This window comes from Tympanuchus pallidicinctus, unplaced genomic scaffold, assembly GCF_026119805.1.
Source record: "Tympanuchus pallidicinctus isolate F22 unplaced genomic scaffold, pur_lepc_1.0 scaffold15, whole genome shotgun sequence".
In the NCBI taxonomy this organism is placed as follows: domain Eukaryota; kingdom Metazoa; phylum Chordata; class Aves; order Galliformes; family Phasianidae; genus Tympanuchus; species Tympanuchus pallidicinctus.
Window position 1 is genome coordinate 10,085,205 of NW_026294669.1, and position 13,450 is coordinate 10,098,654.

Below are 13,450 nucleotides of genomic sequence, written 5' to 3' on the forward strand. Positions count from 1 at the left end.
AAACTTAAGCAAAAATTGATCGGTGAGGTTTTGCAGCCCCCGTGATCCTTCATTAGACACAGGGGTATGAAGCGAGAAGGGAAGACCAGAGCTCAGTGTCATCCTGGGGGTTGTTTGCTTTCATATTTGACCACTGTTAAGTTTTGTCTGTTCTGTTTGTGAGGGCTCTGCTGACCGGCTGCTGTCAGCAGGATTTTTTTTCAGTTGCATAAGGACTGGGAAAACAGTCTCTGTCTGACTCTGTCACAGTGAATGGCTTTTAAGTTAAGCCGTGGCTGCAGTTATTGTGCTCTAGCTGTGACACTATAAATAAAGTTATTAACAGCAATATGTAAATGGGTTTCTATTTTTGTCCCCTGTATTGTTTGCAAAATCTAGGGCAGTTATTCAGTAAGAATCATCTGCTGTTTAGCACTGAGCCTACCAGCATTTGATGCTGTGTGGGCTGCTGCTTTCTTTCTTTTTTTTTTTCCCTCCCTTTCTTTCTTTGCACTGGCTTTTAGAATCCAGCCCCTTTACAAGTTTGTTTATTGTGGTACATAAGAAATAGAGTAGCTATGCTAAGTGTTTTCAGGCTTCCAGAGAGTGACCTGGTATTTAAGAATAGAGAATCATCTCTTGATATCTGAACTACTGGAGCATTAAAAACAGCTCCAACAACGTCAAATACACCACTCCTGCTGTTTGCCTTCATGTGCATCTTGCAAATTCCAGTTTCTTCAGAAATCTGTGTTTCCTTCCACTCCCTTCCCATGGCTCAGCTAGGCCAGGTGAGTGAGGAGTGCTGCAGGAGGGCATGGACTTGTTGTTGTCCAAACACTGCCCTACTGTCATGGCTACTCCTGTCTGGAAGGGCAAATTACACAAATTACACAAATTGCCCAGATCCAAGGCATCTGTTTAGAAACCTGAATGCATCCGTGACAGGGACAGCAGCTGTATTGCTGTGATGCCTAACAGATACACTGCCCAACACATTTCTAGCATGGGTAAGGCATCAGTGGTTGAGGGCGTGCTCTGGTTCAGTGCTTCACATGAGACAATTTGAACAAAATTCCTTCTGTTCTGTGCATGTATTTAGACTCAGAATCATGTAAGTTGGAAGGGAGCCTTAAAGGTCATCTAGTACAACTCCCCTGAAATGAACAGGTTTATCTAGAGCTCCATCAGATGCTCAGAGTCCCATCTAGCATGTCCTTAGATGTCTCCAGGAACAGGACATCCATTACCTCTCTGGGTAACCTGTGCCAGTGCCTCATCACCCTTTCTGGAAAAACATCTTCCTGATATCCAATCTCAGTCTTCCCTCCTTTCATTTGAAATCATTTCCCCACATCCTATAACAGCAGACCCTGCTAAAGAGTCTGTCCCCTTCTTCCATGTAGCCCCTCATTTAGAAACTGAAAGACTGACCTTCCCCACATTCCTTATAGAGGAAGCCCAACGTTCTTGTCCTGTGCCTCTGCTTAGTTTCAGTAACAACCATGTTGGCTTGCAGGCAGGCACCTGGTTTTGCATAGATGTAGGAAGAACTGACTGAGTAACTTTCCTCTGATTTTTATGGTCTGGGATGCGTCACCATAAATATTTTTTAAACTGTCCCTAAGGTGGCTTCCTATGCTATAGAAAAGATCTGGTCACAGTCTATTGATTTTATTGGTATTAGTTTCAGTGGTAAACTAATAACTGTTTACAGGAAATTCATTTGGAGATGGTAGTTTGTGAATATTGCAAGTTGGAAGCAAATGGCTTAGTGAAATATCTTAGTGCATTAAGAGAGAACTGAGATTTTCCAATGAAAAATGCAAGAGAAAAGCCATTTCTTTATATGCATATCTATTATTCCAGTGATGGCAATTATAGTAATTCTCTTGAAATCAAGTTAAAATTACATGCCTGCATCATTATGAGAAGAAACCACTGATTGCAAAAATCAGCGGAGATTTAACTGAAAGTTATAAAGAAAGAGTTCCACATGCAGTGGGCAGCAATGCCTCACCACACTGCCTGCTGCAGCATCTCCAATGGGCTTCATGTAGATGTTCCTAGGATTCGCAAGGCCAGGATTCACATTCCTGCTTTGCTGTGGTGTGGTTTTGAGCCTCTTTTTGCATCTTCTTTATATGCTGTGCTGCTGTCTTGGTGTGGCATTGCTTTCATTGTGCTAACGAGTGAGTATAAAGATTTGTGAGGTGCTTCCACACATGTTCATAGACTTGCATTTGTTTTCTCTGACTGCACAGCCTTCCTCCTAAGTACCTTTGAAGCTTCTCTCAGACACACACCCTTATTGCGAACATTGCTACTGGTTGTAACGTCGCATCTTGTGAGCCATGGCTTTTTTTAGTATTCCTTCATTTTATCCATTACTTAATGGTGGTTTGTTTGAGAACTTCATATTGAAAATATAGTGGTCTGCTGTATTTTACAAATAAGGAAATTTGAGGCAGAAAACAGCTAAGTGGTCATGGGGTCAAATGAAGTGCTGGTGAAGATGAGACTCAGGGGGTCTTGACAGCTTGTACCTTGACCAGCATAGTGAAACAGAAGTGCTGTAAATGCTTTATGATATTGCACATCATTATATTTATAACCTGAATGCCATAAAGTAGATTTAACACTACTTAGTATGCATGAAATATCACATTTATGCGAAGTATCTTGAATATGAGGTTGATTAGGGAGTGAAGAGGTGTGTGGAATTTAATATTCCTTGTTCGAGGATGATTTTTGCATAGAAACATGCGAGTTAGTGATCTCACCTATGCTGCCTGCCTCCTAAGAAGGAGTGTTTTTTACTGCTGATATTGATTGTACGGAATGTCATTCTATTTACATTGCTTCTCCATGGTAGCTGGAGTTTTCTATGTCACCTGAAGGAAATGCAGGATTATGGCAGCTAAGTGTCATCAATCAGTTGCACTGTATTAATGAATTACATTTTAAAAAGGAAACAAAAGCCTTATATTTAAATTGTAGGCCCCATAAAGTTGGGAGAAATTTGCTTGTGACTTGAGCATATCTATTCATTAATTGTTCTTATCAGGTAAGCATTATTAATATAGTGCACAATAGCCAGATAACAGGTTCAATTTCCTGCAGGTTTTTTCCTTCTCATTTAACGCTGAAATTACAGTCAGTCCCACTTCTCACTGAACGCACCATGTGCTTTGTTATTGAATTTATTATCAGGTTTGTTTATTAATTAAGAACAATAATTGAGCTCAATAAATGGGCTGTACCATTCTCTTTGGTCAACCATTTCACCTTTCAGAGCGCACAACAAATAATTACGTCTTCAAACTTCAGTGTTGCATTGATGTTTCCCACTAAACTGGCCATCAAGAAGCACAAGTGGTAAAATGTCTCTGTACACCTTGGATTTCTCTTTACATTTTCTCCGTGTCATTTTAAAAACACAACTGCTGTATTGCATTTGAAAATATGAAAGTGAGGAGACAGCGAGTCTGCGAGTCTGTTGACTGTTCCAGACAGGCTGGTAGGACTTGTGTTGCTTTGCTTCAGCAATTAGTGTTCCCAACAAATGGCCACTTCAGTGTTATTGATCTGGTAAGCTCCCAAACACTCATGGTATCTGCCAGTACAGAGAGCCACATCACTTGTCCATGTTCAGCTTATACTTGAAATATTTTGAGTATTTTTGTATAGTCTGCTCCCTTTGAAAAGAAGTTTGAAAAGAAGCAGACAGCTACAGGGAAGGTGTAGTTGCTTGTTTGTGTTGTAAGTTATAGCATTTACAAGAGCTGCTCTGAAAGTAATGCTTTCTGTTTTATGATGTTGGCCCATCAGAGATGGGTGTTGGAGGTAGGGCAGTATAGGTTGAACCTTCCCACCAGTGTTTCATTCCATGTTGTTGCTGTATGACAGACAGCAGCAGAGGGGCAGTCTGACAAAATGGTGTCCAACATGGAACTGCCCTTGAAGCAAAAGCATGGAACTGAATTCCTCCATATGGAAAAAACTGCACTGACATTCATCAGTGCTTGCTGAACATCTATGAAGACCAAACAGTGGTTGTGAGCACAGTGAGGTGGTGGGTGTTGAAATACTGTGAAACAGTGGGTCACTTCTGCTGGTGAAGATTTCTATGAGCACACTATGCAGGCTCTTGTTCATTGCTGGCAAAACTGTTTGGCTAATCGTGGCAGCTATGTTGAAAAATACTGTTTTGTAGCTGAGAATTTGCTCTGTCACATAGTGTTATTGTGCTCTTTGTATCTCTTGTAGTTTCCATGGAAGTAAAAGGAGGCATTACTTTCAGAGTGACTCAGGTAGATGCTAATGTAATGTTTTCACTATGTCCTCACTATTCAGAGGAAAAAGTGAAGAGGCACCAACTAACAGACATGCAGGACAAATAAATCACCAAAGACCAGGATGCTGGGGAAGCTAGTGGAGGGAACGAAGACATAAGGTTAGGTTGAAATGACCTTTTCTTGCAGAATTATTGCAGCTTTTCAAATAGGGAATGAAAAAGTGTTAATACTTGACTAAATATCCATATCAGGAAAAAACTGAAAGCTATTCGAACAGGTATAAAGAGCTCATTCTTTCAACAGTAAAGACAAGGAACTGAGCAATCTGTAACAGAAAGCATCCCAAACTATGATTCCATACAGCTCATCTATCTGTCCCCTATTCCTGACCCAGTATTTCATACACATGTGAAACTGTTAATTTTCCATGCCAAAACGTATAACTCCATTGCCTTCTCTGACAACTGACTGACTGGCTGCTGGCACACTGTTTGTAGTGTGCTTTATTTACATACAGCTGCGGTGGTAATGGATAGTCCCTTCTTGTAGGGCTCTCTTAGTTTTGACTTTCATCTTGGCTTTTGTTTTTTTGATGTCAAAATCCTGCCAAAAACAAAACAAAACAAAAGAAAACATTGCTCTAAAGCTAGAAAACAGATTGCAAGAGCACTCACAGCAAAAAATATGGTTGAAGTTGAAGCATGACTTCTCCTTTTTCTTCTATATGCAGTTCTGAACTTTGGCTGTCTTGTGGGGCAGACGAATCTGAGATGTATTTTGGTGTGGACCAGGTCCAGCTCCAGTGTGGACAGAGCTGCCAGCTCTTTTGCACTGGTCAGGCAGGCCTGGGTGAGTCTGGGCTTGCTCTGAGCCTGGGAGATGTGGTCAGAGTCAGCCAGATCTGAACTGAGGCTAATGTGCTCTCTGCGTGGCTATTTATTCAGCTATTGAGTAGATAAGGCTACTTTGCACTACGTATATCTTTAGGCTTTGCTTTCCTAAACTTCCTCAGAGCTGGAATGGATTTGGCTAACCCCTAAGTTTTTACTTAGGGGTTTCTTCTTGTCCTCACTGATCAGCAGTATAATATTCATTCCCATCAGCCCCTTCTCAGATACATGTAAGAGGGCTGAAGTTTCTCCTTCTCAATAGCCCAAACTCTCATTTGGGCAGCTAGTATTTTGTTTTTTTTTATGTTCAGCAGACAGCCGCATGTAATTTGGCTTGTGATAAAGTAGTAATAAAATTCCTTCCATTCATCTCAAAGTTATCTGTAACGCGCTCCACCTATAATTAAGCTTGGTAGCCACTGTGTATCTTTTTTAGTTTTGCCTTCCCCAAATGGTTTTTCTTCCCAAAAGGCTATTTATTACTTTTGTTCCCAGTGAAGAATCAGTCTGGTTAAATATAGCCTGCTGAAATAGGAAAATCTATTTAACTTGAGATTTTTAGAGGGAGACAGACATTAACAGGGGATTTTTTTGTTGGTTTTTTGTTGGTTTTTTTTATTCAAAATTAAAAATGAGTGCTGAAACTGCTTAGCTATGAGTAGCTTCTGATAACTGGGATTGCTGCTCATACTTGTAGGCTGCAAACCTGTGAAGGTCATGGAAAAACTTTTCCCTGTGTGACTGGTGCTGTTTTCCTCTTCTGCTTGGTGAACTTAATTTCTTCTTATTTCCTGCATTGGCAGTGAAAGGCAGATCACGAGCATTGAGATGAGGAACACTGACCGTGGTGGAAAGTGCAGTGCCATTTTTCTCAGCATCTCTTGGGAGTGCTAGGAGAGGTAGATGCTCTCAGATGACAGTTCCCAGAAGCACACTGCTAAGCTGATGCTGCTAAATCCACACTGATAGTTTGTGCCGGTTATATCCACCTCCCATCTGTGTTCCCCAGGCAGCTCTGACCTCCCCTCTCCCATCTGTGAACAAACATGGGAAAATCGAGTAAACATAGGGTTCTGGAGTTGATATCTTTGCAAATGAGCTTTGCTGTTGTTGTTCAGGAGCTCTGTGGATGGTGGTCTGCACGTTGCTGCTGCTGTTTCCAGAGCCATCTGGTCTACTGCTTTGATGTCAGTTCTTACACTGTCACCAGCTTCAGTTGGTATGGTACTGCAGAGTGAACTTCAGCAAAGAGTGTGGTTTTGGTTTACATTTGTGGCTACTCTGGATGAGGTATGGGGGCTTTCTGCTTTTACTCTTAAGAAAGTGAGGAAAAGGCCTACAGTTTTCTAGGCTTTTGTTTTTGTAGAGTGTTGGTTTTTTTTTGTGTGTGTATTTCATCCTGTCTTACTTCGTTCTTTCTTTCACTTAAGTTTTACTTTGCTTATCACATTATCACAGCATTCATGTATGTATGTGCCTTCTCACCCTCTTCAGCAAGTAGAGCTAGCATGGTTGTGCCCAAAACGGAGCAGTCCAGCTGATCAATGCATCACAGAAGTGCTACAGCTCAATTAGAATAGGCAATTTCCAATAGGAAATGGATCTTCTGATGGATCTTCTGTGAAATGACCATAAAAGTTCAGGAAAAAGAGAGATTATCTTTTTACTGCTGTTTTGTGGTGGGTTTTTGTTTTTCCCATGACTGAAGAAAAAGGAAATAAATATTTTAACCTCTGTTCTGTCTGACTTCCTGCTGTTCTGGAGAATATATTTTGTATTGCTAAGGCTAAGACCTTAGCCTGTCTCGTAGACATCCCTAGAGAGTTACGACTGACGTTGTTGAGACCTGAGTTGATCTGGAAGCAACAAGCAGCCTTTACCAGGCCCACCTCTGGGCTGTCCCTCAGTTCAGTGAGCTGCATGGGCCACTTCCATCTCCCTAGGTGGGTCTTGCTGCTCTTGCTCAGATCTGGCCAGCCTGGCTGTGATCACTCCATATGGTATACTTTAGACTCTGCTCCCTTTCATTTGTTCTTTTGTTACTGCTGCTGTTTAACAGTGGAGGGTAAGTGTAATCATCATGTTTTCTCACTTTCCAGGAGCTGAAATCTTTTGTGTGTATAGGATGGTAGAAGAGAGCACACAGAGATCCTCCATGCCATGCCATCCCCAAGAGGGGTATCAGTAGTAAAGAGAAGAGTGATACCATGTCTACCCTGTGTACTTCTAGATTAATTTAGCACTACATTTATGATGCTGAAGCATATGCTGTAAAACAGGTTTGGGGCTTATGCTGCTGGCAGAGAACTGACTTAAATAGATGTCCATGTCGAGAATTGACTCATTTATCAAACTGCTCAAGAAATGCTGCCCTATGGAGGTACTCAAAAACCTCCTGGGCACAGTCCTGGGCAATTGACTGGAGGTGACCCTGCTTGAGCAGGGGTTGGACCAAAGGATCTGCAGAGGTCCTTTCCAACCTCAGTCATCCTTTGATTCATTTGCTATTACAGGGCTCAAACCAACCCTTCAGCTGAGAGTTTCGTCATCTTCATCTCAATCCATCCTTCTTTCTCCTTGTTTGTAGCATCACTTAACAACTGGCAACACCAATAGTAGTGTGGTGTGTAAAATAACAGCAGCACATTTGAGACATTATCCTTGCCACTTAGCCTGGTGAATTCACTAACATGCACATGCTGTGTCTACAGCAAATGACTTTCTCTTGTTATACCTGTACTCGTGAGTGCAAATTAGTGAGCTTGTATTTAATGAGTGATTATTATTTTATTTTGGTGCATTAAGTTTTCCTTCTCTTTTTAGGTACTCTTCATTGAAGTAAAATACCATGGCTTTGCTTCACGTATAGTCAGATGCACTTCACTGTTTCTATAAGTCATTAAAGCTTACCAAGTCTGGGTTTTTGTTGTTTCCCATGCAGTGCCTGTGGTGTTCGGTTTCCAGTAACACATGGTGTTTATATTCATGACTGGCATTACTGTTGTGATGGTGATAGGGTTTGTGTTTCTTGCCTTGCTTGATTTATGTTGTGGCTGGCGTACATGGCACGCACATGTCTCAAAATAGAACACAACTGTTTTATTGTTTTTACATTAGAAACACAGATGATTTAATTTAGCGTTTTGAACAATCCTGCATTTGCAATGAAACCTGGCTGTGTTGTGTCCCTCCTTTGATAACTCTATTAGCTTCAGACATTTAAGGCTGCACTTCAGAATCACTCTGTGTAGGTGTCTGTGGATTTTAAAAATCCCATGTGGTTTTCCTACTTCCCACTTTTTGCTTAGCTCTTCCTACCCCTTAGGTTCTTTGCTTTCTGGCAAGATCTCTCTCCTTTCCTACATTTTCGCTAAGAACTCTCTCCTTTGCCATCCAGAAAATGCTGCAATGCTTCTGCTTTGGGGGATGCTAGCTGTGCAGTTCCAATGAGGATAGCCTGAATTACAGGAGCTAGTTTTAAATAGTCTACAGTGGCTGTACCTGAGATGCAATGGGATGGTGCTGGGCACAAACAGCCCCAGAAACTGGGCTGATCCCAATTGCAGGCCTCTGTGGGCCCTGCGTCATGGAGCAGCACCACCGGCCGGACAGGTTCCAACTGCAGGCTCTGAGCAGCGGGATGGTGACAGGATCTGGAAGCTTCTCAAGCTCCTCCTCATCTCTCTTCTCCACCAGTGTTATGAGCCACATAGGGCAACAGCCACAAAGCTCAGCTTGCCTTGTACAGCTATGAAGTCTTGAGTCAGTCCTTGCTGGAAATAGGAGCTGAAATAGGAACTTAGGAAAGTATTCACCTCTACCCTGTAACACAATCTGTGGTACTTTTCAACCTAAATTAAACATAAATAATTTTTTAAAAACCTAGTAAAATCAATGTTAACTCCCCTTCTCTTGCCCTTCCTTCCCAGAACTATTTTAGGTATGTTGTTTTTTTTTTGAGGCCATACTCTAGCTAGTGCTGGGCAAAACCGAAATCAGATGATAACTGAAGTCAGTGATGAAGTGGAAAATATATCAAGAGCTCTGAAGCCATTACAACACTTTAATTACTTGTGAAACTGTTTTTTCCACACAATAATAGCCTTCCAGAAGGGACTGGGACCCTCTGCTGATAATAGTTGCTGAAGCCCAGACTGCAGATTGTGTGGTCAATCCCTTCCAGTCAGCTTCATGTAATACTACTTCTAAACCACTCACTTATCTCACATTATTTTATAACTGTAGGAATTATGTCATTTGACCTTCTGCTGACCACTGTCATTTACCCCAAATTTTGGCACAAGGAAGGCTTATTACTGGCACTATGCTCCCACCAGCAAGGAAATGCCTTGACCTCTGAAGACTGACAAATAGTCGGTTTAAGTTGTGCCCTTCATTACAATCATCCATCAGTAGCAGCAGTCTTCTCATTACTAAAGGTAGTCTGAAATGAAAGTCTGAACTGAGCTGTGGGCAGAGACCTAGGGGTAGGGGAGAAGCTTTGTGCTGAAGGCTTGTGATCTCAGTACAATGAACTTGCAGGAGTGGGAGATGTTCCTGCAGCCTCACAATGTGTTGCATGTACAAGGAGACCTTACAGAGTTCTTTTTGAAGAGAAGTTCTAGCTAAACACAGATCACTGCCCTCTCCTTTCTGTGCCTTGAAGATGTTTTCTGTCCCATACAGCCTTTGTGCTGCAAAATGGACAATGAGATCCCAGGTAGCATCTTCTGATGGCTCAGTTGCTTAGACAGGTGCTTGCAGAGGTCTTAATCTGTTTCTAATCTGCAGTGTTTAGCTGCTACCGCTGTGTTACTCAGCAGACGTGGAAGAGGGCACCATGGTCAGTCAGATAGATGCCTTTTTGTTAACCACAAAGTGCAAAGTCATGTGAAGGGATTACTTAATATGTAACCAATTCTAAGTAGGTTTTTGTATAAACAGCAAAACTCACATGCTGGATGGAGCTTTCCCTTATTGCCTAACACCATGTCCATGCTGAAGACTCTGAGGAGACTGGAAGCATCGAAAAAAGAACCGAGTCATTCCTTTACTTTAGATAAAGCAAACATACTTTTCCTTGACTTCCCTCTCCAAAATGATCAAGCTGACTCTGTTAAAATTATTTTATGCACTCCTCTTTCCTCAAACAAAACACTCACCCAGAGAAGCATCTGATGGGATAAATGTTGGCTTTCTAACAGAGGCATCAGACAAAATTAACTTTCAAATACTGCTTCTGGCTCATGCACTTAATGCATTTTCAAGTCCCATCTTGCAACTTTTCAAGGCTTTGTTATCATAATAAACCCATTTGTAATTGCTTATAATTGCAGTTTTCAAGAACTTGGCCAGAGTGCTGCATGTGGGCCTGCAGCTGTCCTTGGAAGTCTGAGACTATAGGGTCAATCCAAAGGAGTAGCTACTGAATTCAAACAAGAATCAATTTATTGGTCGGCTGCAGAAGGTTGGAAGTTTCAGAAAATGTTGTAATCAGGTAGTTTAAATTTAAAAGGCCGTGAATCTGTGCATAGGTTGGCTCCATAGGTCTCCATTGATTTCTTCGTTTACCTAGTTGAAAGTACTGCTGCAGTTTAACTGGGAAAATCTGATGCATTTATCTGGCAGGATAGTAATGGTGAAAGGAGGGGTCAGCCTTCAGTCATTTATCCATGTTTATTAGGGCACTACAGAGGCAGTGATTTTCTGAATGGAGCATGAGGAGGTGGCTCAGGGTATCCCTGTGTAGAGTTTTCAGATATACCCAATGTCACATTGCGCCGTTTGCTCAATGCTTCTCCTGTTTTAACACGCACACAAAAGCAGAGTGTGAACATGTCCTCAAGTGAAGAATTTGCTACTTGCCTTATGCTGGAATAGGAACAAATCCACATCCCTCTGAATGGATGGGTTTGCATTGATTTTACGCATTTCATGTATTTTGTCTTTCATGGGTGACACATAGTCCACTCTTGAAAACTTAGCAGTCATGTTACAGTAGCATTACGTAAATTTTCAGCTTGCAACAAGATACATTTTGTTACTGCTGCTGAAGCTGGATGAATTTCCTATTTCTACATTGCATAAGAAAACATACTTAAGTTGCTTAGAGAGCAATATAACCATCTTGAAGATTTCAGTAGGTTTCAAGTGTATTTCTTTGGGAAGTTTGCTTCTGTTTGTAAATATGTGAAACATTGATATATTTTGTGTGTGTTTTGTCAAGTGTTTTTAAAAATGGCAAAGTATATTTTCATTCAGACATCCCTGCGTTCCTCTTTTGTATTTTTCTTGTACAATTTGACTTCAGCCTGACCAGCAAATAAATATTTAATCTGCTATGGTTGGTGATTTATTGGAGTTGAAATGTAGAAAAAGAGCATGAAAAGCATGCCAGAATTAAAAGTGTTTTGGGATTTTTGCAAAAAATGCCTCTGAAAATGTTTTGGGTATTTTTGTCTTTGCTTCTTGTCTGAAGACATTACCATGAAATCACAGTTTTTGCAATTGCTGAAAACATGTCAGAATTTTATTTTACAAAGAAGAAACAATTTTGAAGTGATTGTTATTTACGTTTTTAATTTCTCTTTTCATTCAAATATAGTCTGTAGCTTCAAAGAAGAAATCAGCTACTGTTAAAAGTTCAAATACAATAATATGTGACTTATGAGTTTTATGTTTATATCAATATGCATGCATATATAAATGCTGTCTGTCTGAGATCTGTATGGACAGAATCTGGTGTTTGTTTTGCTGAACAGTTTCAAATGCAGCACGATGGCTTTCTTTGCAAATCAGTGTTTTCAGTGTTGTAATTGTTTCTGAGACAGAACAATTTCTGAGGCTCTGTGTATTATAGGAACTTTATGTTGTGGCTGCACTTTGGGGGGAGGGGGCAGAGGTGTGTGGTTTTCCTACAGTGGGTTTGAGAATTAGGCAATGTTATTGAGCTGACAGCTGCAGGAATGTGAAGAAAAGGGTAAGTGTGCTAGGCTGCCATAGCCATTGTGTAAGAGAGCCTAGCTGTTAATAATGGTTGGTAGCTTTATCCAACACCTCTGGTTCCCAACATACTATACATTTTCAGTCACAGAGCAGAGGTGGGAGAAAGAAAGGCTGTGGGTTTTCAACCCTTTCTAAACTCTGTAGAGATTGCTCCTTTAGGGCTGGGACACCCCTATTTCACATGTCTACCCCACCCAGGACTTCTACCCCAGAGCTTACACGAATATCAGCAACAAATTTATGACACTTTCATTTTTTTTTTCTTCTCTTTTTTTCCCAAGCATCCTCTTTGCAGACATAGAGGGTTTCACAAGTCTGGCCTCCCAGTGCACTGCTCAGGAGCTGGTCATGACGCTGAACGAGCTCTTTGCCAGATTTGATAAGCTAGCAGCTGTAAGTTTTCTTTTATAATTCTGATATATTTTTTTTCCTGTTGCAAGAATGACATACTGTGCTGGTTCACTGGATTTCTGTAAATATTCTCTGCCCTAAAAGGCAAGCTATTGCAAGCATGAATATAAGCTGAATGCTTCTCTCTCCTTTATTATTATTATTTTTTTTAGGAGAACCACTGTTTGCGTATCAAAATCCTGGGTGATTGCTATTACTGTGTGTCTGGGTTGCCAGAAGCAAGAGCTGACCATGCACACTGCTGTGTTGAAATGGGAATGGATATGATAGAGGCCATCTCGTAAGTACCATATTCCCCACGGAGAATTTCAGAACAAATAGCAAGGATATTCACTTCCAGTTAGATATCCCATGCATTGCAGCAAGATAACTAAGCCAGGGGATTGATGGCTGTAGAGTCCAATTGGAATAAGATAACAGAATGCAGTGAAGGTTTCACACAGAAAAACAGGTGCTTGAATCTGTTACAGCCATGTGGAGATCAGAGCTCCATCTCCTGATGACAGTGGCAAAGGTTACCGTCACTGGTGGAAGTCTCATTCCCAAAGGATTCCAGTGAATAATAGAAATGTGAAATCAAAGGATTAATAATAACTTTATTAAATTTCAATCATTCTGTACTTATCTGTCTTTGAACCAGCTTTTTACTCATGGTACAACTCCTCTGCTAAGGTCTGTCTTTTTCTAGTTAAGCTTCTTCATGTGTCCTGATACCAAGTAGGTCAGATTCAGCACTTTCTGACTTTAGACAAATTATCGAGGAAACTGACAAGGTTAGTCTGACACAGAGACATATCCATGATGCTTTTTTTTTTTTTTACTTTATTTCTACTTACATCTCCATTTTAGGATTTTTCTTTTGAATTT

General features: G+C 40.9%; 1 protein-coding gene across 2 annotated transcripts in view; it reads left to right on the forward strand.

The window, feature by feature from the left end:
• The window catches only part of ADCY5 (adenylate cyclase 5), a 198,788-nt gene that overhangs the window by 127,338 nt on the left and 58,000 nt on the right, over positions 1 to 13,450 (forward strand). For both annotated transcript variants that reach the window (XM_052676145.1, XM_052676147.1), the window contains exons 4-5: positions 12,454 to 12,565; positions 12,736 to 12,863. In XM_052676145.1, coding sequence (XP_052532105.1) covers positions 12,454 to 12,565; positions 12,736 to 12,863 — 240 coding nt within the window. The remainder of the gene's footprint in view (positions 1 to 12,453; positions 12,566 to 12,735; positions 12,864 to 13,450) is intronic.